The sequence below is a fragment of the Kogia breviceps genome, chromosome 1 (genome assembly GCF_026419965.1).
Source record: "Kogia breviceps isolate mKogBre1 chromosome 1, mKogBre1 haplotype 1, whole genome shotgun sequence".
NCBI classification, from domain to species: domain Eukaryota; kingdom Metazoa; phylum Chordata; class Mammalia; order Artiodactyla; family Physeteridae; genus Kogia; species Kogia breviceps.
The window spans coordinates 85,928,964-85,952,320 of NC_081310.1; the positions used below are offsets into that span (position 1 = coordinate 85,928,964).

Here is a 23,357-nt window from a genome sequence, read left to right on the forward strand (position 1 = left end):
GATCTTCCCGGACCGGGGCACGAACCCGTGACCCCTGCATCAGCAGGCGGACTCTCAACCACTGCACCACCAGGGAAGCCCGAAATAGGTGCTATTATTATCTCCATTTCACAAGTGAAGAAACAGGTACGCCCCAGATAGTCAGACTAGACTGCAGAGGCTGCAAACTTTGCCACTAAGGTATAGCATCTCCCTACCTAGATCAATGGAACAGAATAAAAAGTGAAGAAATAGATCAAACATACACAATTTCAGCATATGATAGAGATGGCATCTCCAGTGAGGAAAGATGGATTATTTGAAAAACATCTGCAACAAGCATACCATTTGAAAAAGTAAATTAAGTTATATTTCAACCTTACATCTTATACTAAAATAAATTCCCAGTGCATTAAACAAAACTTCATGTGAAAAGTGAAACCCTAAATATGCCACAAGAAAATGTGGGTACATATTTCTCTAATGTTCAGCTCAAGCATCACGTCCTCCAAGCAGCCTTCCTGGGCCTTGACCTTGTCTTCCAGGGTTGGACACCATCTTCCTCCTCTGAGCTCCCACAGGCTCTCTTTTATAGATGGCACTTACCATGTTGAGCTGTAGGTGTTTTGTTTCCCTGCTTGGGCCACCCAGGACCATTGTAAATCCAGGACCAAGCATAGTGTGGGAAACCCAGAGAGCTTCTATAAATGTAAGATGAGGGGCAGAAGGAAGGACAGGTTAGCATTTGATGGTCTCCAGGGAAACTGACCCAGCTGTCCTGCTCCCAGGAAATATAACTACTCCAGAGACTCCCATCTACTGCACACAGGGTCTTTGGCTTTGGATAGCACTGGACGAAAGCCAGCAGATTCTTATGGTCCAACTCCTTTCTCTTCAACCTTTTTACAGACCGTTACCCTTCTGCAGCTGCAGCAGGCCACAAGTACACATGATTATAGCAGGGTATGAAAGGCAGTACAGCTTGGAGGTTAAAAGTTTGGGCTTTTAGAGCCCCAGATGTCCTGAGGTTGGGTCTTGCCTCTTTCCTTTACTTAGCTATGTGACCTTGGGCAAGTAATTTAACCTCTCTGAGCTTCAGTTTTCTCACGTTTGTTGGAGTTTTCTCCTTTGGCAAGCTTTTTTTTTTTTTTTTTTTTTTTTTTTTTTCCGGTATGCGGGCCTCTCACTGTTGTGGCCTCTCCCGTTGTGGAGCACAGGCTCCGGACGCACAGGCCTAGCGGCCATGGCTCACGGGCTTAGTTGCTCCGCGGCATGTGGGATCTTCCCGGACCAGGGCACGAACCCGTGTTTCCTGCATCGGCAGGCGGATTCTCAACCACTGCGCCACCAGGGAAGCCCTGGCAAGCTTTTTTGTTTGTTTGTTTGTTTTGGCTGTGTTAGGTTTTTGTTGCTGTGCGCAGGCTTTTTCTAGTTGCATCGAGCCGGGGGCTACTCTTTGCTGCGGTGCATGGGCTTCTCATTGCGGTGCCTTCTCTTGTGGAGCCTTCTCTTGTGGAGCACCGGCTCTAGGCACGCGGTGGCTCGTGGGCTTAGTTGCTCCGCGGCGTGTGGGATCTTCCTGGACCAGGACTTGAACCTGTGTCCCCTGCATTGGCAGGCGGATTCTTAACCACTGTGAGCCACCAGGGAAGTCCCACCTTTGGCAAGCTTTGGTTTCAGTGAGAGACAAATTCCAAATCTGGAGCCCTCTATTTATTTATTTATTTTATTTATTTATTGGCCGCACCTCACAGCTTGCAGGATCTTAGTTCTCCAACCAGGGGTTGAGCCCAGGCCCTCGGCAGTGAGAGCAGACCACTAGACAAACAGGAAATTCCCGTGGAGTCCTTATTCTAAAGTGCACTAAAGATGGGAGAATATGCAAAATTACATACAACACAGAGGAAGGGATTGACTGTTTCAAATAGGCCCTAAAGCCCAAGGTGATACTGGAAAGATGAGTAAGAGAATTCATGTGGTGGTTGAGGGCGGAGCTTGCAAAGCCAAGGAAAAGCCTAAACAAAGGTAGGGAGGCTTGAGAGTTCATTGTGAGTAACCCTCTGTGTCTGTCTCTGGCATAAAGACTGTTTCATGGTGGAGTGGCAGGAGGTGAGGCTGGAAAGGCCAGCCAGGGTCAGGCTACCTAAGAAAGACGCCTTAAAAGTATTTGCGTTGGGCTTCTCTGGTGGCGCAGTGGTTGAGAATCCGCCTGCCGATGCAGGGGACATGGGTTCGTGCCCCGGTCCGGGAAGATCCCACATGCCACGGAGCGGCTGGGCCCGTGAGCTATGGCCGCTGAGCCTGGGCGTCTGGAGCCTGTGCTCCGCAACGAGAGAGGCCACAACAGTGAGAGGCCTGCATACCACACACACACACAAAAAAGTATTTGTGTTAATACTGTATGCTAACAATATATGTGGAACCTAGAAAAATGGTACAGATGAGCCAGTTTGCAGGGCAAAAATAGAGACACAGATGTAGAGAACAAACGTATGGATATCAAGAGGGGAAAGTGGTGGTGGTGGGGTGAATTGGGAGATTGGGATTGACATATATACACTAATATGTATAAAATAGATAACTAATAAGAACCTGCTCTATAAAAAATAAAGTAAATAAAATTCAAAAATTCAAAAAAAACATTACCTAATAAAATAAAGGACAAAATTATGAAGTAAATGGTAAGAAATTTGGGAAAATAAATTTGCAACAATAAAAAAAATACTGTATGCTAACACATATGTATGGAATCTACAAAAAAAAAATGGTTCTAAAGAACCTAGGGGCAGGACAGGAATAAAGATGCAGACGTAGAGAATGGACTTGAGGACACGGGGGGGGGGGGAGGGTAGGCTGGGACGAAGTGAGAGAGTGGCATGGACATATATACACTATCAAATGTAAAATAGATAGCTAGTGGGAAGCAGCCACATAGCACAGGGAGATCAGCTCGAAGCTTTGTGACCACCTAGAGGGGTGGGATAGGGAGGGTGGGAGGGAGATACGAGAGGGAGGGGATATGGGGATATATGTATACGTATAGTATAGGTGACTCACTTTGTTATACGGCAGAAACTAACACACCATTGTAAAGCAATTATGCTCCAATAAAGATGTTAAAAAAAAAAGTATTTGTGTTGGGTTTGGTCCCTCAGGTCAGCATCTTCCCCCCTTAGAGAAGTGGGAGGTCCCCATGTGTGCCTGTGTGTGTCCTGTCAGGCAGCAGATGCCATGGTGATTATTGGGTCCTTGAGGAAGGTTCCAGGTGATTAGACTGTGTTGATTCTATCAGCATCCTCAGGGCACCCACAGCTCCTTTGGGGTGACAGGACAGACAGACATGTAATCTACAGAAACACATACAGACAAGATCACAGCCGGGCTTTCAGGGGAAATAGTGCATCAGAGATTGTGCTGCTGATTGGAGAAGGGTCTGGGTGAATCAGGTGAACTAGAGGAGACCAAGATGGGAAAAGATGATAGTCTGAGGCAGGAGGGATCCAGGAACAGGGCTGGTGGCTGACAGAAACATTTGGCTGATTCTGAGGATTCAGCAGTTTGGAGTTGATGCAGGCTGGAAGTTGAGTTTTAGCAAAGAGCTCAAAGTATGACAATGGTGTGTGGCTAGTGGTGTTCTTGGTTCTCTTAACAAACATGTATTTAGCACCTACTATATGTCAAGCAGTATTCTAATGACCAAAACAGACAAAATCTCTGCTTTCAATGAAGCTTGCAATGAAAACAAACTGCTTCAATGAAATGGTAGGAGACAGACAGGAAACAAACAAATATTTAATATATCAAGTAGTGAGAAGTACTGTGAAGAAAAATATAGCTAGGTGAGGGGCTAAAGGGTGACACTGTACTATGTGATATAGCATGGTCAGAAGGGCGTCTCTGAGAGGGAGACATTTGCATGGAAACTTGAATGAGGTGAAGGACACAGAAGTGTAGATAACTGCTGGATGGCTATTCCAGGCAGTGGGAACAGCTTGTGCAAAGGCCATGAGGTGGCACAACGGACACATGGAAGCCAGGAGTGGGATGGAGTAGCATGGGGAAGAGTGTGAGGAGATGAAGTCAGGGGTGGCAGGGATCAGATGCTGTGTTGTAACCATGTTGGTTAAGCATCAAGGCAAATACCAATGGATCTGGATTTCAACTCCAGCCTTGCCTTCCCTTATAGTCTTCTTCTTTCTCTTTCTTTTTTTCTTTCTTGCTTTATTTATTTTTGGCTGCATTGGGTCTTTGTTGCTACACGTGGGCTTTCTCTAGTTGCGGCGAGCAGGGGCTACTCTTTGTTGTGGTGTGCGGGTTTCTCATTGTGGAGGCTTCTCTTGTTGCAGAGCACAGGCTCCAGGCGCGCGGGCTTCAGTAGTTGTGTCACGCAAGCTCAGTAGTTGTGCCTCACGGGCTCTAGAGCGCAGGCTCAGTAGTTGTAGCACACAGGCTTTGCTGCTCCACGGCATGTGGGATCTTCCCAGACCAGGGATCCAACCCGTGTCCCCTGCATTGGCAGGCGGATTCTTAACCACTGTGCCACCAGGGCAGTCCTTCCTTATAATCTTGAGCAGGTTGTTTTAACCTCTCTTTCATTTTACCCCATTTCATTTCACTAAAACAGATGTATTAGTCAGGGTTCTCCAGAGAACCATAACCAATAGGAGATATATCCGTGAAATTTAAGGTCTTGTCTCATGAAGTTGTAGAGGCTGGCAAACCCAATATCTGCAGGGTCTCACTCTGTCTTGACTTCTTCCTGACTGGGGCTGGGAACAGTGGGCAGAGGGCCAGGTCCCAGCCCACATGAGCATAGACCAGTGAGAGAATCCAGCAGGCCAGAGCCAACATTGCTGTTCAAGTCCACAGGCTATCTGCCACTGAATTCCCCTCCTTCTCTGGGGAGGTCAGTTTTTTGTTCTATGTAGTCCTCCAGTGGATTGGATGAGGCCCACCCACATTATGGAGGGCAATCTGCTTTACTCCTATTTTATATATATATATATATATATATATATATATATTTTTTTTTTTTTTTTTTTTTTTTTTTTTTTTTTTTTGCGGTACGCGGGCCTCTCACTGTTGTGGCCTCTCCTGTTGCAGAGCGCAGGCTCCGGACGCGCAGGCTCAGTGGCCATGGCTCACGGGCCCAGCCGCTCCACGGCATGTGGGATCTTCCTGGACCGGGGCATGAGCCCGTGTCCCCTGCATCGGCAGGCGGACTCTCAACCACTGTCCCACCAGGGAAGCCCCGTACTCCTATTTTAAATGTAAATCTCATTCAAAAACCCTCTCACAGAAACATCCAGAGTGGGAATTCCTTGGTTGTCCAGTGGTTAGGACTCCACACTTCCACTGGAGACAGCACGGGTTTGATCCCTGGTTGGGGAACTAAGATCTTGCACACCACATGGTGCGGCCAAAAAATTTAAAAAAAGAAACATCCAGAGTAATGTTTGACCCAATATCCAGGCAATGTGGCCCAGCCAAGATGACACAAAAAATTAACCACACAGAGTAAGAATATCAATCTCATAAGGTTGATGTAAGTGTTGAAACTGAGAATATCTGTAAAGCACTAAGTTGGCTGACAAGGTCATGGTTGTTATCACGTGGGAGAAGAAGATGACATTTGTCAAATGCCTAGTAGGTTAAGCGCTATGCTAGGCTCTTCTACATTGTTATTTAATTCCAATCCTGTTTGCCACAATTTGAGGCAAGTATTATTATCCTCATTTTACAGGTGATAAATTTAAGGTGCAGAGAGATCACTCAGCTTGCCCAAGGACCCTCACCTGGTAAGTGTCAGAGCCCAAAACTAGAACTCAGGTCTGTCTGATTTCAAGACCTGGGCTCTTTCCTACTGCCCCACATGTTGTCTAGAACCTGAAGCTGTCTGAATCAGAAAAAGGTCCGGGTCACAGAGGCTGGAAATGGGGGCTGGAGGCTGAGAGCAGGATGGGGAGGGATCTCCCTGGAGAGTGAGCCTAGGCCTTCACACACTGGTGTACATGCACCTCAGTCCCAGAAATTCCATTGAAGCAGCCTGAGGTCAGCCCTCACAGCAACTCTTGGCCCAGAATGGGGGCGTGGGGGAGGTTTTTCTGTGGGGTCCTGACCTGTGCAGAAGGGAATCCCACTTTTCAGTCCCTTCTGTTAGTGCCTCAGCCTAAAAGTAGGGGAAACATGTCCAGCTTATTTGAGGTGAGTGGAATTCTCAGAGAAGGGCTCCTCGAAGACCAGAAGGGCCATTTGGCTCAGGCCTCATTGTCACACAGGGCCTCAAATGTAGGCTTCTGAAGTTATCTCCAAGTGTGGTTTCATTCAGTCACACTGTCACTCTCCCACAGAACAGAAAGAAGGGACATACAGTACAAATGATTTAACTTTTACTGTGGAATTTTCAAATATATACAAAAGTAGAAAGAATCCTACAATGACTCTGATATGCCCATTATCATAGAACTTTACATTATAAAGTAGGGCCTGCAGTTCCCTGTGAAGAGAAACATTTCTAAAAATCCTGTAATGACCTTGTGAGTAGCATGATTATATTGTATGATAATTTTGTCTTAAAAAGTGTTAATTTGTCAAATGTACACATTTCAAACATGTCTCAGTTTTTCTTCATTTTGAAGTGCATCTGGAACCTCAGTAGACAGAAGGGACTTGGACTTCTCTCCACCTTTCAGAGGATCTGTCTCCCAGGGGAGTGGTTGTTGAGAACTGTGGGCCCAGGTAGGAGAGTTGGAAGGAAGGAGGCCCACCCCGAGCCCCCCAGGGATGTGGAGGCTGGGGTGGGAATAGCTGGCTCTTTGTAGCCCAGGGGAAGCAGGGGGCAGGGGCAGGGTGGGGGTGAGGGCAGCTCTAAAGCCTGCTTCCTGCCCCAGGGCAGGCAGTTCACACTTTGCCCTCCACCCCAGGTAATGCAGTGCCTAATTCTAGGGCCAACTAGGGGGCTTCTCCCTCTGCCTGGGCGGGAGCTCAACCAGATAGCATTTATAGTGCAATCTCTGGTGGCCAGCTTGCTCTCAGGCCTGAGGGGGTAGGGGGGTGGGATTTGGGAGCATGATCTTGGCCTTGCCCCCGGAGGAACTTCCAGCCTGCTGGGAGGGAGGAAAAGAAAGGTACTTGCGGTGAAGCAATTAAGCGCCACCAACTGTGCCCGAACAAGGGTTCTGGCTATTGTTTGCTTAGGAGATGGTTCTGTGAGTAACCCTAAGTCAAGGAGGAGTGTGCGCATGGCAGGCCAGTCCAGAGGTCCCTGAGGGCAGGGCCTCCAGCTTCCCATTCTTTCACGGTTCCCATAGCGCTAGGCGCTCGCTCAAGCTCACAATGAGCTTCAATACTTGCTTTTGACTGAAACTTTCCCCTTTGTATCTGTCTCTGTGTCTCTCAGAATCTCTGTCTCTACCAATCTCTGGCCTCTCTTGTTTCCCAACATCCTTCCCGAGCCCCTGGGGAGCAGAGGTGGGGGGCCTGGCAGTGGGAACGGGACAGCGTCCTGTTCTCACCAAGGACAATAAGGTCCGGAAAGGGCTGGAGCCAAGGCCTGGCGCAGACTACCCCTCCCTGTCTGCCCTGCCCCCGCAACCTTCTGGCATGCCCTAAATGCCAGGCATCCCTTCATGTCAGTGCCAGCCCGAGAGGAGTCCAGCCTCTGCCCGGGCAGGGGAGCCCCCTCATCTCACCTTCCCACCACCCTCTTTTTAGGTGGCATCACCTTCTGCCCCAAGAAGTGCACCTCTGGGTCAGGAGCCCTCTCCCGCCAGCCCCCCCACTAGCATCCAAGGCCCCCTCCCCCTGTATTATTTACTCCTGTTTCCGGAGCAGGCAGCCGGCGCTGGTGGGTGTCAGGGCCACGTGTGAAGGAGCAGGAGGAAACATCTGGCTTCCCTCTGTCTTCCAGGGGCAGACCGCTCCTCTCTCCCCTAGGCCTCCAGCCTCCGGGGTGGTGCAGAGACCCAGGCATCCCGGGGCCAAGAGGTTAGTACCTTTGCCCTTCTCACCTTTGGGTCTCTAGAAGCCATGATGGCCTCACACCCCCTTACTTAATGATGGTGTTCGGTGTCTGGGATACCCTTCCCAGGGTTAACTGGTAGGTCAGGTGGACGCAGCCGGCAGCTAGGCACCCCAGGGATAGGCTGGGTGGAGAGCTGAGGTCGGCGCCAACCTGCCTGGTAAAGGCACCCATTCCCTGAGCAAGGGGTCATTATTCCTGGCCACATACTGTCCCTGATGCCTATGTAGTGGGTGGCAGCAGGTGCCCAGATCCCTTAACATTGTCCTGGCACCTGCTCGGGCTCTCCCCTGTCCTCCTCTAACCTGGCCCCACCCAAGCTCTTATCTTAGAAGGCATGGTGCCCTGAGGTGGCCAGATCCCCCAGCTGTGTCTATGCTCACCTGGGCTGGGACCTGGCCCTCTGCCCAATGCTCCCACTCCAGGTCAGGAGAGAGTCTAGATTTGACAAAGCGAGACCTAAAACTAACCCAGCCTCCCCGGAGGTCCAGGACCCATTTGGACCACCTTTCCTCTCCCCAAGGGTCCCACATACGGTAACCCCCAACCATCACCAGGTAAGTTGGAGCCTAGAGCTACCATTCCCTCTCAGGAAGGTTCTGGTCTCCACTGAACTCTCTTTGCCGCCATTCCCAGACTGGAGGAGCAAGAAGACTTGATTCAGGCTTCAGCCCTTCCGAATGGGCCAGTCTTTTGGGTCCTCCAATTAGTTGGCTTCCACTGGAGAGACTCAGCAAAAACCCCCGAGACCCAGCAGCAACCCTCCCAACCCTCAGGGACAACAGGCAGGGGAGTGTTGCTGCGAATCTCCTGGAGGAAGATGTGAGCTTGTGGTGCCCTCTGCAGGCAATGTGGGTAAACTGCATAGCACTCCCTCAGCTTAGGCATAGAGAGAAAGGGTCCCGGAGTCCGGCTACAAATGGGGGTTTGGGGTGAGGGAGCCTCTAATCCTTGACCAGAACTCCTTTGACTCACTCCTTCATCTTCATTGGGTCTCATTCTCAAACTCAGCCACATCCCATGTATAGGGTTTTCTGTTCTAGGAGGACAGATTCTTTCATTCAACCAACCCACCAGTCCTCACTGCCCATTATCAGGCACTGTGGAGAATACAAAGCTGACCAAGGCACGGTAAGCACCCTAAAGCCCACACCACCCAGCAAGAGGGACGGTGCCTAGGTGCCCCAGAGGACAGACACTCTGGACAGAGAGGCACTCCTCATGGCAGAGCATGGACAGAGCAGGACCTGAGAAGTCACATCCCTCACTTCCATTAAGTCCGGCTCCAAGGTTGGTGGCCTTGTTCCTATCGTTTTATGTATTCAACACTTTGCTAAAACCTAGGAAGTTTCTTAATTCCTTGGCTATGAGACAGAGGAGAAAAATGAAGGCACAGACCAAAGAGGACAGGGACAGTGATCAACCTGGGAGTCTTTCTAAACGCGGGCATGCATCCATGCTGGAGAACAGATGGGTCCAGGAGGGCAACATCAGTAGGGAATTCCCACCTGCAGACTTGGAGCAGAAGGGGCAGGGGGCTCATTTGCTCAGGGTGGGGAGCCAGAGTAACAACGCGCTCACAGGTTAAATGGAACTCCATGGGGAGGTGTAGGGGTGAGGGGCCTTTCCCTCCCTTACTCCTCTGTTCCAAGATCTATTCCAGTTCCGATGGGCAGGCATTCCTGCATTGCAGTCCTTACCCCTCTTCCCAAAGGGCAAGACTGCCGATCATTCATGCACTTCTTTTCCATGAGACTCTTACACAAGTATATGCCACTCCAGTGCCTGGCAAAGTGCCTGGCACTGATGGCACTCAATAGATATTTGGTAAAGATGAACCCTGGAGGAAGGAAACCCCACCATCCTCAAGGTCTGAAAACAGCAAGTACCCATCTGCCCCAACATTCTGCACACCCATGTAGCCATGGGCGGGAGAGGCCCACAGCATATCAGAGCTCACAGAGCTACAAAGAATCAACTTTATTAAACATTCAGGATCAGTTTCTCTTTTTGCCCTTGCCCGTAACCTTGGCTGGTGTGAGGACTGGAGCTGTTGCCTGGTACAGAGTGGAAGAGATCTTGTTGATGTAGTACAGACCAACCATGGAGAAGATGAAGCTACAGGGTGAAGGAGAAAGGTCATGGTATCAGTGGGCATGCTGCCAGCCTGGTGCCTCCTAGAGCAGACAGACACCAGCATGAGAGAAAGAATCCAGGATCAGGTTTAAGAAAATGGGGAAGGGGACAGAGAGACAACAGAGTGGGAGGGACGTATGGTGAAATCTGGAACCATCACAGGAGGATCGAGTGCCAAAGGACAGGATGCTACACCTCTTACTCAGCTGTCACGCACTTACCAGGTGGTGACACAGACTCGGTGGATGAGGCCAGATGCAAAGAGAGCCAACAGGAGGCAGAGGAGAACTGGGGAAGCAAGAGGGGACAAGGAGGGTGGTCAGAATGGAAACACCAGGCATTCATATGTTGAGTCTAGAAGAAATCTGGGGCCCTCTGAATCTTGGGGGAACTGGAGGGGAAGGGCATGACAACAGCAGGAGGACCTCAGATGGCCTTATTGATGCCCAGGACATGGAGGTAGGAGATGCATGCTCATTACCAGCTCTGCCCCAAATATCACTTAACTTCCCTATCCTGGCTTCCCTCCAATAAAAAGGAAAAGGAAAGGTGACAGCAGAATCTGAAGGGCAAGGCTTGCTCCCATTTGAGGAAGAGGGTCAAGGCCTTTCCAACAGAAGCCAGCCAATGGGGATCAATTCATTAACCTGGCTGGCTAGTTATGGAAGTCAAGGGCCTCAGTTCCTGGACATAAGCTGGAGAGCAAAGTGTCTGGATACACACACCCATGGGGGTAGAAAAGGGTCTCAAGACATCTAGAGTAGGACTAGAGAGAAGGTGGGAGGGCAGATAGCAAGGGCAATCCCACCTGCCCAGCTGGGGAGGGCAGGGCAGGTGAAGAGGGCCAAATAGCTTGCCCCACTACAAAGGTTTCTTTCAGAAGCAAATGAAGACAGTACACTTAGAAATAAAATCTAACAGAGAGAAGTTCTGAAGCCGCTGTATGAAAGGAGCTCTGGAAGCCTACAAAGGCGCCAGGTAGAAAGAGCAAAACATAAGGAGGACAAAAAAACGAGGGCCACAGTGACAGGTCTTTGTTCTACCAGGTGAAGGCTTCACAAGAGATGGCATCTGCTGTCAATTTGGGGCATGTGGCATCCCTTAGGTGATCTGGCCTTGACGCCTAATTGGCTTTATGAACTTAATTCCCCATAAATAACTGAATCATCAATCTTGATTAGAACCGTTTCAAAAGGAAAACAATCTGACAGTTACTCTAATTTGGTCAGGATTCCTGCTGACACAGAAAGCTGGTGTATCTAATACTTAGGCTCTTCACAATCATCTCAAATAAACAGAATTCACTAATTTTGGGTAAATTTCACCTCGGAAACCCTCAACTGATTTGGCCCTTCTTCTTCTTTTTTTGGTGGAAACAAAGAACATCCCTTCTTGGATGTATTCATTACAGGCCCAAACCTGCCTGTTCCCCTCAAACCTTCCCTGGGAACTGGCCAGGAAGTAACTGAATTTTCTTGCTTTCAGAGACCCTCTCTTCTAGCTCCAGTTCCGGGAGCTAGATAAAGTGCTGCATCCAAAAGCATCATCTGTCTCCAGACAATCTTAATATAAATATTTTTTTCCTCCTAAAAAAACTTTACTAAGTACCTGGAAATTCAGTACCGTGTTGGGGAAGGTTACTAGAGAGGGTTCAAATACTCAACCCCCAGTTTTCACTTACTCTCAGGGAAGATCTTTGCTTGGAATCCTTTGCCAAAGACAAGATTCTCCAGATTATTGAAGGCCTGGGTTGAGGGAGTTAAGGAGTGGGACGTGCAATGGGGGCAGAGATGTGTGGCTAATGGGAAGGGTACAAGCCTGCGTGGCCCACCACCCTTCCTACCCTCAAACACCTCTGCCCGCTCCCCCCGCACAAAGGATACAGTGAGAGAGAAGACGAAAAGGCCGGAACCAAGCAGGCCGCCCTGGATGGTGAGCCACTCGGTGGAGGCCAGCTGGCGGCTGTACATCTGCATCCCAGCGAAGAGCAGCAGGGACAGGAGGGAGGAGAGCGCCAGCGAGGTGCCTGTACCCACTACTGGAGTGGAGAAGAGACGCAGAGTCAGGCCCAGCCCTCCCTCCAGGAGCCGCAAGCAGATTCGGCAGGTCCGGGAACTCGAGGGCCCAACCACCTGCAAGCACTCCCGGGACTGCAGCCACCCTCCCCAACTCCCCACACCCCGCGGCAACCCCCAAGAATTCCTCAGCCCCGGACGCCCCGAACCCTTCGGCCCCGTGGAAATGCCCGTCGTCTGGAACCCAGGACACGTCAGCTCTAGGGGGAGAGGACCGCGAAAGCTGATCCGCCCAAATCCGACCCCTACTAGTCCGCCCGCTGGGGGACCCCGCTGGTCCTGTTACCCATCATGCCCTGCCCTTGGGTCCAATCCGTGCCTCTGTACAAGAGGAGAGCCGAACCGGGCACTGTTGGCTCTGCGCATGCGTCAGCCCCCAACGTGGACTTGCTTCCCCCACGGCTTGCTCTTTCTCCCTCTCGGCGCCTGAATGCAGCGCCCTCTTCCTGTAGGGAGGAAATATTGCGTCCAAGAGCGTCCTTGGCCACCACCCTCGTCCCCCGCCCTTCCCCGCACCCAGAGCATCTGCTGTCTCTCAGTGCAAGCTGCACTTAACTCTTCAAGTCACTGGGCCCATGGACTATAGCCTCTAGACCACTTCTGTCTTCTTTGTCAATTATGTCAGCTTTAGTGCCTGTTCCTCAAGACCACCTCCCCCATGATCATTGCCTTGATATCTCCCCTGGACTCTTGCCCCAACCAAAATCTAGTCCTTCCATTCTGGAGCCCATCTTTCTCTGAAACTATCCTGCTTTGTATGAATAAGATTAGAAGCCAATGAAGAATTCGAACATAAGAAATAGCTCCCCCTCAAATACGATTCCATGTTACCCAGCCAACCCCACCCCACCCCCCGACCCGACAGCCTTCAGAGAACCACGTGGGAAAAACTATTTCCCACCTCCTACCTCGACCAGCGCCGCTCGAGGCTGGTCCCTGGAGCATGCGCAGTGACATCTCACCCCCACCCCTCCCCACATCCCCACCGGGCTCCTGCATTAAGCCCGGGGTTCGCAGCCGCAGCCGGGATCGGGCACACGGGGGCGGGCGGGCATGGTAGGACCATGGCTGAGGGTGAGGATATGCAGGCCTTCACTTCCATCATGGATGCACTGGTCCGCATCAGTGTGAGTTAAGGTGGGGTCGAGGGGAAGGGGAGGGGGAGTATAGGGGTCCCGGGCAAGCCGGGACCTCGAACAGGTGGGGGTCCCGCAAGATGCTGGCATGTAGACAGGGGGCGGGTGATGGCAGAAAGGACTGGGAGGGTCGTGATGCAGGTATGAGAGGGTAATCCCGGGGGCAGTCGGGAGGTGAATGCTGTGAAGGTGTCCATCTAATGGGGTGTGAGGAACGTGTAGCTACCCGGACGCAGCGGGTGGCTTGGGGTAGCCTGCAGCCGAGCAGCGGGGCTGGGGCTGCAGGGCAACGGGGCTATGCTATGAGGAGGGGGCGTGAGTGAGCTTGGATATTTTCCAAGAAAACTGAGGACAGGTGGGGGGGCGAGGAAAGGGCCGCCCCACGGTGCAGTTCCCAATTTGGGCCCCTCCGCAAGACCCCACCCCACTGCACCCCCACTAAGGGCTGCCTCTGAGCCTTCGGTTGTCATGGCAACCCGGGCCCGGCTCTCCCAGGGGCGGTGCCAGCCCTGCTCCCCCCCACCACTTCCTTCCCCCTCCCTCCGTGTCCCTCCCTCCTTTGTGTCAGCTGCGCCCCTGACCGGGATGGCTGCGAAGAGAGGGACCAAGGTGAGGTGTGGGGGTGGGGCATAGCTTGAGGACCCCCGCCACCAAAAAAGGGAGGGGTACTTCCGGTGGGGAGGGGGCAGGTAGGCGGGGCGCTCCTTTCCCCCTTGCTTGGGGAGGGGGTTGCGGCAGGCCGGGTTACGCCGGGGAAGGGAGCTGGAGGGCCGGATGGTGGGGGGCAAAAGGGAATGGGTTAGGAGGACCCGGATGAATTAGTGATGGGGAATGGAGCCGACGGCGGCTGCAGGCTGGAGCCGCGGCAGGAGGACAGACTGGGTGAACAGGAGGATGGAGAGAGCCTGGCTTTAGGGAGGAGTCACGCGGGGGAGGGGGGGCAGGGGAGTGCCAGAGACGGGGGCGGGGGTCTGCACCGAGCTGCTGAATGGGCTGTATCCTTGAGAGATGTGCCTGGGGCCGGCGGCCCGGAGACGGGGGGGACAGGGGCAAAGGCCAGGTGAGAGGGGCTGCAGGTCCAGCTGGGACTGGGACAGTGAAGGGGGTGGGGCTTGAGGCTGGGGTGACCCGAGCTCCAACCATCCCTCCTCCTCAGGTCTGTAGCTCTGCAGGAGTGAAACAGAAGCAAGAGACAGGGAGCTGGGAAGGCCTGTGAACCAGGCCAAGGCTTGTGCTGGGGAAAATCCATAACTTGTCTGGTCCCTTGTACTTGTCCATTCCTGAGACCCTTTAGGTCTTTAAGGGGCAGTTGAAGGGTTGTTGAGATATGCCCAGGTGTCCAAGCTCTGATCCAACCTCCTGGTCCCTCCACAGACGAGCATGAAGAACATGGAGAAGGAACTGCTGTGCCCAGTGTGTCAAGAGATGTACAAGCAGCCACTCGTGCTGCCCTGTACCCACAATGTATGCCAGGCCTGTGCCCGGGAGGTGCTGGGCCAGCAGGGCTACGTAGGCCATGGTGGGGACCCCAGCTCTGAGCCCACCTCTCCTGCCTCCACCCCTTCTACCCGAAGTCCCCGCCTCTCCCGCAGAACTCTCCCCAAGCCAGACCGCTTGGACCGACTGCTTAAGTCAGGTGGGGCTGGCACCTGTGGGGTGGGGGCGGGGATGCTGGGATGTCTATCAGGAAGATGGAAGGGGTCCATCACTGGCCAAGGGCATTTGTCTGTTTTTCAGGGGGTGTAGATACTGCCCATCCAGGCTCTAATGAGAGCTGCGCTCTGGCACAATAGAAATTAATTTTTTAATTGAAAAGACTTCCCCCACTCTGAGCCAGCTATAATTTTCACCTCCCTACTTCCCGGCCCATCCACAGGCTTTGGGACATATCCCGGGCGGAAGCGAGGTGCTCTGCACCCTCAGGTGATCATGTTTCCGTGCCCAGCCTGCCAGGGCGATGTGGAGCTGGGGGAGCGGGGCTTGGCAGGGCTGTTCCGGAACCTGACCCTGGAGCGTGTGGTGGAGCGGTACCGCCAGAGTGTGAGTGTGGGTGGCGCCATCCTGTGCCAGCTGTGCAAGCCCCCGCCACTAGAGGCCACCAAGGGCTGCACTGAGTGCCGCGCCACCTTCTGCAACGAATGCTTCAAGCTCTTCCACCCCTGGGGCACCCAGAAGGCCCAACATGAGCCCACCCTGCCCACCCTCTCCTTCCGCCCCAAGGTGAGCCAGCCCTTGCAGGGCCTGGGAAGGGAGGGGCATGGTGGTGCTGGGTGGGAGGGCGTGCCCAGCACTTTGGGCTTCCAAAAGGAGACGGCCAGGGGGTTGCCATTGCCGAGCTCCTTTTTCTGTAACAAAAAGGCACTGGACAAATCTTTGAACGGCTTTGAGCCTCCATCTCGTCTGCTGAATGAGGATTATAATATCTGCCCTGCAATATCTGTGCTTGCAGGGTTGTTGAAAGGATCACTGAGATAATGTTTGTGAAGGTTATTTATACACTAAAACGGTCTGTTATGCATTCATTCATTGAACAAATATTTATCAAGCACTTATGTGCCTGGTGCTGTTCTAGGCGTTGGGGCTACAGCAGTAAACAAGATAGCCAAGGCTAGTTATTAAGCACAAGGCTAATATTACCATCATTATTGTTATTACCACACACTTCTGTGAGGTAAATGAAGGGAGAAGCAAGGCTAATGCCTGGAGCTTGCAGAAAAGGCTCTCCTTGATGCCAGGGTGTACCACCAGGTGGCACCATGGAGCACCACCAGCTGAACTCTCCACCCACATTGGGCCAGCAGAGGGAGGGCACCAAACTGCTCTGTGGTAGGTCAGCACCCTTACACACCACTGGCTAACTGTCTCATTGCTCTTTCTGTCCCTAGGGCCTGATGTGCCCAGATCACAAAGAAGAGGTGACCCACTACTGCAAGACATGCCAACGACTGGTATGCCAACTTTGCCGTGTGCGACGCACCCACAGCGGCCACAAGATCACACCTGTGCTCAGTGCCTACCAGGCCCTCAAGGTGAGGACCCCGCCTCACTCTACCCCAGTGCTGACCCACACTCACACCCTCTCACACCTCCTCTGAACTGCTGGCTTCTTTGGAGCCGGGTGTGATGCCCACCTCTTTCTTCCCCCTCAGGACAAGCTGACAAAGAGCCTGACATACATCCTGGGAAACCAGGACACAGTACAGACCCAGATCTGTGAGCTGGAGGAGACCGTGAGGCACACTGAGGTGAGGGAGGGCATGGAGGTGGGCCCTGGGCCCTGCCTGGGAGTGGGAGCAGGAAGGGGGTGTGGATGCGCACAGCCCAACCACCTGGTTGCAAGCTCAGGAATCCCACGTAGGGTCCATGGATATGTCGAGTTTCTGGTTAAACCCGGTCATCAGGAACAACAGTGCCCCAGGCCAGGTGGTACCCAAGGCTGCAGTGGAGACAGGGTGTCTATCACCCAGGAGAGGGAGAGCTTGAAAAGCCCCAGGGACAGAGCTCAGATGCCCTCAGGCTCAGCTGCCTGCTGAGGATGGTGTACATCCCTGGACCAAGGAGGGTGAGGCGATGGCTCTGCTACCTTTTGCCAGATTGCTTGAATCAGCTGATATGGGGATGGGTGATAAGGATGGCACAGATGCTGGAAGATGTTAGTACAGTACAGGTGGACATTATTGTAGTCATGGCCTCTTATCTGGCAGAGTCTTTAAGGGATCAGGATTGATTATGGTGTGGGCATCCAGCAAGGTTAGCACAAATGGGCAGCAGTTGAGCCCATCTAGGTGCACAGGAGCCTTTGGACCCATGAACCTGGCCCTATTAGAATGGGTAGGTAGGATTTCCCCAGATCCTTTGTGATCCTAGCCATGGCGTGGTGCCCCAGGAGTCTGGTGCAGGTGCTGCCTTCAAGAAGAAGATAGTAAATGTTGCTCTCTGGGCAGGTGAGTGGTCAGCAGGCCAAGGAGGAGGTGTCCCAGCTGGTGCGGGGGCTGGGGGCTGTGCTGGAGGAGAAGCGGGCATCCCTGCTTCAGGCCATTGAGGAGTGCCAGCAGGAACGGCTGGCCCGTCTCAGCGCCCAGATCCAGGAGCACCGGAGCCTGCTGGATGGCTCAGGTCTGGTGGGCTACGCTCAGGAGGTTCTTAAGGAAACAGACCAGCCTTGCTTTGTGCAAGCAGCCAAACAGCTGCACAACAGGTACTCAGGGGCATGGCACAGGGGCATGGGCTCCTGCGGGGTAGGGGCAGTCGTGGGCGTAGTCCATGTATAAGGCAATGTCAAGAGTAATGCCCGATGGAGAGCTGGGTCCTGAGGATTTTCACCCACACTGATATCAGTTTGCCCGAATGGACAGGGAAGAGACCCCCCCCCAGCAGATACCAAGGCTCTAGGAACAGGCAAGGCAGAATCAAGGGGAAAGGTGGCTGCCCAGATGGCAGTGCCTGACCCTTGCCTGCTCCCATCCCAGGATTGCTCGAGCTACGGAGGCCCTCCAGATGTTCCGGCCAGCTGCCAGCTCCTCCTTCCGCCATTGCCAGCTGGATGTGGGGCGTGAGATGAAGCTGCTGACAGAGCTTAACTTCCTGCGAGGTGAGGAGATGGCCAGGCCCCGTGCCCAATTAGAGCCTTCCTCCCTTCCTCCCCAGCAGCGGGCCCGGGGGGCAGCGCCCACCGGGGAACTCCCCAGCCCCCTGCCTGGCCTGGCCAGCCACCCTGCCCACCTAGCCCACCCCACCCAAGCACACCGTCCCACCGCGCTCAGCGCCGCTTCTCCCTCTCTTTGTTTGTAGGCTGTGGCCACCGCGGACTCTGCTCCGGAGCACCCCAGGCAAGTCAGCGGCCCTGCCCCAGGGGTCCTGCCCCCAACCAGGCCCCCTGCCCTGCCCTGCCACTCCCACACAGCCCGGCTACCCACTCATGGCTTCCTTCTCTTTCCTGCCCTGACCAGACCCCATCCCCGCCTTCCTCTCCCCTGACCAAGTGCCCTCTGTCTCTCTTATGCCTTCCTTTCTTAATCCTTGCCTTTCTGACCTTTTGTTCTTGTGACCTTTGCCCTCTAGACTTTCCTTCTCTTCCCCCTGACCTTGTCCCCTGCCATCAAGCTTTTGCTTGCCCTCTGTTGTCCCCTATTTTCTGTCTTGCTGACTCTGGCATCTATCTTCCTCCCTCCCTCGGTTCCCCCCTTCCTGTTCAGTGCCCTTCTTGCCTGGGCTTCAGTGGCCGTTGCCTGCCTTTCCCTGGGGCTCCTCTTTATTCATAGAATAAAAAGGGTCATAGAAAGAAGGGACACCATGTGATCTCATACCCTCATTTGACAGAGAAGGAAACTGAGGCCCAGAAAGGGGATGTGACTGGCCTAAGGCCAGAGCAAAGGAGTGGCAGACCGGGACTTCGTCAGGCCTCCTGTCTCTCCTTCCCCCGCGGGCTCTGCCCTGCCCATCCCTGCCCAGGGCCCAGACAGCTGTCCTCTCCAGATCCCTCTCACTCACACTCACCCCCCGGCTCCCGCTGCTTTCCCTTTTCCTGCTCACCCTCCACGCCAGGCCAGTGGCCAGGCCCTGACTGACCCCCGCTGTCTCTTCCAACAGTGCCCGAGGCTCCGGTCATTGACACCCAGCGCACCTTTGCCTACGACCAGATCTTCCTATGCTGGCGGCTCCCCCCCCACTCACCACCTGCCTGGCACTACACCATTGAGTTCCGGCGCACGGATGTGCCGGCCCAGCCGGGCCCCACCCGCTGGCAGCGGCGGGAAGAGGTGAGGGGCACCAGCGCCCTGCTTGAGAACCCTGACACGGGCTCTGTGTATGTGCTGCGTGTCCGTGGCTGCAACAAGGCCGGCTACGGCGAGTACAGTGAAGATGTGCACCTGCACACGCCCCCAGCACCCGGTGAGTGAGCACAGGGTACGCTTGGGACCCAGGCACTGACAGCTGGTGCTGGGTGGGCCCCGGGGAGATGGCATAACACAGTGTGTCACTCTCACTAGCTCTGAAGCGAGACTGCCTGAGTTCAAATCCCAGGTCTGCCTCTTGCCGGCTGTGTGGCTTTACGCGAGTCCAGTTATTCACCCTCCCTGAGCTTCAAGTTCCTCTTCTGTAGGGATAGTAACAATACTTATCTCGTAAGGTTGTTGTGAGAATTAAGTGAGACGATAATGTGTAAGGGCTTAGCTGAGTTTTTGGCTCATGGTAAGGGCTCAATAAATGTTGATAAAGTGACTCTCCAGAAAAGAGTGGGGACTCCGGGGTGTAGGCATAATAGAGAAGCATCACCACCCAAGTAGGGGGCAGAAGAGTTAGGGGTTAAGTGTAAGGGCCAGGTAAGAGCGCCAGAGTGCGGGCTGGAAAGTGCAGGTGGATGATGGTGGGATGTCACCAGGTAGAATGGACAGCAGTGGGGACCCTCCATGGCGCAGCCGTGGGAAAGGGGTGGGAGGCAGCATAGCGAGTCAGCTGGGTCTGGGAGACTGATTTCTGTGCCCACTAGTCATCACTAAAACTCTTCCTGTGGTCCCATGCCCGCTTGGGATGGGATGCCCCTTCTTTTTTCCTATGCTCTCCGTTCCAGTTCTCCAGGCCCTGTTCCCCAGAGCCCCCGGCCCATCCCTTGGCAACTCGTTCCATGTTCTGAAATCTCCCAGTGTCTCGTGCTAACACCTCAAGGTCCCCCCAGTGCCAGTGTTTTGTCCCTGAAGTCCTTCCTTCTGTCTCAACCCTCCCCAACTCCAGTCCTGCACTTCTTCCTCGATGGCCGCTGGGGCACAAGCCGAGAGCGGCTGGCCATCAGCAAGGACCAGCGAGCGGTGCGGAGTGTTCCAGGGCTGCCCCTGCTGCTGGCTGCTGAGCGGCTACTGACGGGCTGCCACCTGAGCGTGGATGTGGTCCTGGGCGACGTGGCTGTGACCCAGGGCCGCAGCTACTGGGCCTGCGCCGTAGACCCAGCCTCCTACTTGGTGAAGGTGGGCGTCGGGCTGGAGAGCAAGCTTCAGGAAAGCTTCCAGGGTGCCCCCGATGTGATCAGCCCCAGGTCAGGCCTCTCTGGAAGGGATGGGGGTTTGGGGACCTGGGTGGGGGAGCTGGGGACAGGGTGGGGGTGTGCAAGGGGAGGACACACTTGCTGGGATGGAGCTGGGAGGAGATTAGGAGGAAGTAATAGGAGCCAGGCTTGGGGGGGTGGCTGTGGTCTGGAGAAATGTGGGTTCAGTGAAAGAGCTTTGTGGACTGATACTCGGAGTGGCTGGGGAAAGGGACAATAGTAAAGGGAGCCATCTCCACTTCCCTCCATCTGTCACTCAGGCTAAAACATCATCTCTCCAAGTCTCCATGTCCTTTCTCCCTAACACCCCATTTCCAACATCCTTTCTCCACAAAGCCTTTTCCCTCCAGTACCTCCTTCACCCACATCTTTTCTCAACATCCTAAAATTCTTCCCTTCAACTTTCCATCTCCATATTGTCTCATCCACAACATCCTGTTTAACACCCACCCATACATACTTTTCTCCCTGACCCCTTCCTCCCCAGCACTCTATCCCCCAGTACCCCATTTCTTTAAAATGCCTTCTTTTCAACACCAGTCCCCTCTTAACCCTATGGTCCCCCAAACCCTGCATCCCTCTAACATCCTTCATCTAAGGCACTGATCCGCCCTCATCTCTCTCCCAACATCCACCTTCCCAGTTTCCTTTCTCTGCTCTCCCCATCTCCCCAGTACCTTAGTCACTAACCCCTCATCCTTCCAGGATTCTCTAACCCTCAAAATGCTCTCTCAGCATGATGTCCCAGCACCATTTCCTCACCACCTTCCTGTGTTGGAAGCTCTGCATTTCTTCAATGTGCTTTAGCGATACCCTGTCTTTCTTCCCCTCCCCCCACCTCTCTGGCCAATGTGCATTCCTTTCAACACCCTTTTCCTACCAAACCAAACCCCCAGCCCTATATTCTAACTAACCCCTGTCTCTTCAACATGTTTTCTTCTCAATGCCCAGAATCAATCCTTTTTTTAAAATTTATTTTTTAATTTTTTTTATTTTTGGCTGCGTTGGGTCTTCACTGCTGCGCGGGCTTTCTCTAGTTGCGTCGAGCTGGGGGCTACTCTTCATTGTGGTGCGCGGGCCTTCTTACTGCAGTGGCTTCTGTTGTTGCGGAGCACGGGACCTAGGCGGCGCGGGCTTCAGTAGTTGTGGTATACAGACTTAGTTGCTCCGCGGCATGTGGGATCCTCCCCGACCAGGGCTTGAACCCATGTCCCCTGCATTGGCAGGCAGATTCTTAACCACTGTGCCACCAAGGAAGCGCCCCAGATCAATCCTTTGAACCACTTGCTCCACAACATTCCATCCTTCCAACATCTCAGCCCTCTGGTACCCCCTCCCCCACACACTTACTCCACCCCCCCCAACATCCTCCTACCCAACGCCCACCCCTGCAGGTATGATCCGGACAGTGGGCATGACAGCGGTGCCGAGGATGCCACCGTGGAGGCGTCGCCACCCTTCGCTTTCCTAACCATTGGCATGGGCAAGATCCTGCTGGGGGCCGGGGGCAGCTCAAATGCAGGGCTGACAGGGAGGGATGGCCCAGCGGCCAGCTGCACAGTGCCCCTGCCGCCCCGCCTGGGCATCTGCCTGGACTACGAACGGGGTCGGGTTTCCTTCCTGGATGCTGTGTCCTTCCGAGGGCTCCTGGAGTGCCCCCTGGACTGCTCAGGACCTGTGTGCCCTGCCTTTTGTTTCATTGGGGGTGGTGCGGTACAGCTACAGGAGCCCGTGGGCACTAAGCCCGAGAGGAAGGTCACCATTGGGGGCTTTGCCAAGCTGGACTGACCCTTCCAGGCCTCTCCTGGGCCCTGGCCTTCCAAGCCTCCTGAAGCTGTGTTATTCCTCCCGCAGCTTCTCCCTCAAACTCTTCCTGCCATGTGGTCCTGTTCCTTCCCCTATGCCTGTGTCTTCCCAGGGCCTTCTCTTGACCAAGGGTCTCTCCTCTGCTCACCTCTCTGGATGTCCCCTATTCTCTCCACTGCCTGTTAATCCAGGCTCCCACTCCCACGTCTCTGCCCTGTGACCTGCCCTTGGCATCTTACCCAAGTCATGGAGACAGCCCCTTCCCCATCCCTGCCCTGTGCTCCTCCCCAGGCTGATTGGAAGGGAAGGCACCTGGAACACTGGGCATGCTCCCCAGCTCTGCCCTCTGCCCTGCCAAGCTCTCTGACCCATCCATGCTGAACTACAGCTTTGGGGTGTGCAGGCTTTTTGGCTGGACACTGCCCAGGCACTCCCTGGTGAGGGGAAAGGGACCCTATCATCCTGCTTTATTTATTTGGGTCCCTGTACCCCCAGCCGCATGCCTCTTGTCCCCCTCTTCTCTTTCTTGCATGTTTTACCTGTCCTGCACCCATGCCAACGTGCCAAGTCTCCCTTGGGGAGTCAGCTGAGGTTGAGTGTCCCCATTGGGTTGGGCCTGGCAAGGCCTCTGGTGCCTGCTGTTGCCTCCCCCTGCGGTGAGCACTGCTAGGCCTGTGTCAAACAACAGCTGTTACTTTCATGGTTTATAAACAATAAACTGTGATGCCAGGCCTTCCTGTGATGTCTTTGCCTTCCCTGAGCCCATTCCTCTTAGTTTCTGTGCTGGATGTGGCAGGCGGGGAGGGGTGGGGTGGGGGGACGGCGGGGATCGAGGGTTCCCTGCTTATAACTCAGAGCAGGGGTGCACGATGGATCTGGCGCCTGAGGGAAGGAGGTCCCCAAGCCCATCGCTTCCCCGCCTTCTGCCACACCTGTACCCAGCCCAGGTCCGAGCCGATCGTGGCCGCCAGGGGGCGCCTCGCTCCGGTGGCTGTTTGCGTCAGCCCCGCGACGGGGCGTCCGGGCGGCGGCGCCAGGCTCTGCGGGAATGCGATTGAGGGGGCGGGCCCCGGCGCAAAAGGATCAGGGAACCAGAACGATTTCCCCATTCCCAGGGTGCTGGGTAGCCGACCCCAGAGCCAGAGGCGGGCGGGGCAGCCAGGGAG

The 23,357-nt window shown here is 54.1% G+C and overlaps 2 protein-coding genes across 6 annotated transcripts; one reads left to right on the forward strand and one right to left on the reverse strand.

The window, feature by feature from the left end:
- Window positions 1-9,964: 9,964 nt before the first annotated feature.
- On the reverse strand, window positions 9,965-12,591 carry KRTCAP2 (keratinocyte associated protein 2). Its single transcript, XM_059048015.1, is given in 6 exon segments — window positions 9,965-10,117; window positions 10,357-10,423; window positions 11,817-11,880; window positions 12,019-12,173; window positions 12,497-12,540; window positions 12,542-12,591. Coding segments are annotated over 6 exon segments (486 nt in total). The 5' UTR covers window positions 12,577-12,591; the 3' UTR covers window positions 9,965-9,996.
- Window positions 12,592-13,139: 548 nt separating this feature from the next.
- On the forward strand, window positions 13,140-22,933 carry TRIM46 (tripartite motif containing 46). Of its 5 annotated transcripts, none has more exons than XM_059047786.2 (10): window positions 13,140-13,337; window positions 14,721-14,982; window positions 15,223-15,566; window positions 16,232-16,375; window positions 16,496-16,591; window positions 17,291-17,544; window positions 17,816-17,937; window positions 18,936-19,238; window positions 20,079-20,376; window positions 21,780-22,933. In XM_059047786.2, the coding sequence occupies exons 1-10, from the start codon at window positions 13,275-13,277 to the stop codon at window positions 22,171-22,173; spliced, it is 2,280 nt and encodes a 759-aa protein (XP_058903769.1). In that variant the 5' UTR covers window positions 13,140-13,274; the 3' UTR covers window positions 22,174-22,933. The 5 variants fall into 5 exon arrangements, 4 of the variants coding, with proteins under 4 accessions (XP_058903769.1, XP_058903764.2, XP_066893651.1 ...); XM_059047781.2 differs by having other exon boundaries at window positions 13,149-13,955; XM_067037550.1 differs by lacking the exon at window positions 21,780-22,933 and adding an exon at window positions 21,282-21,342 and having other exon boundaries at window positions 13,149-13,955.
- The last annotated feature ends 424 nt before the right edge of the window (window positions 22,934-23,357 follow it).

Coding starts and splice junctions, on each gene's coding strand:
- TRIM46 (XM_059047781.2), top strand. CDS start 13,815: ATGGCAACCCGGGCCCGGCTCTCCCAGGGGCGGTGCCAGCCCTGCTCC. Junction 13,956..14,720: donor CTGCGAAGAGAGGGACCAAG/GTGAGGTGTGGG, acceptor GTCCCTCCACAG/ACGAGCATGAAGAACATGGA. Junction 16,376..16,495: donor GTGCCTACCAGGCCCTCAAG/GTGAGGACCCCG, acceptor CTTCCCCCTCAG/GACAAGCTGACAAAGAGCCT.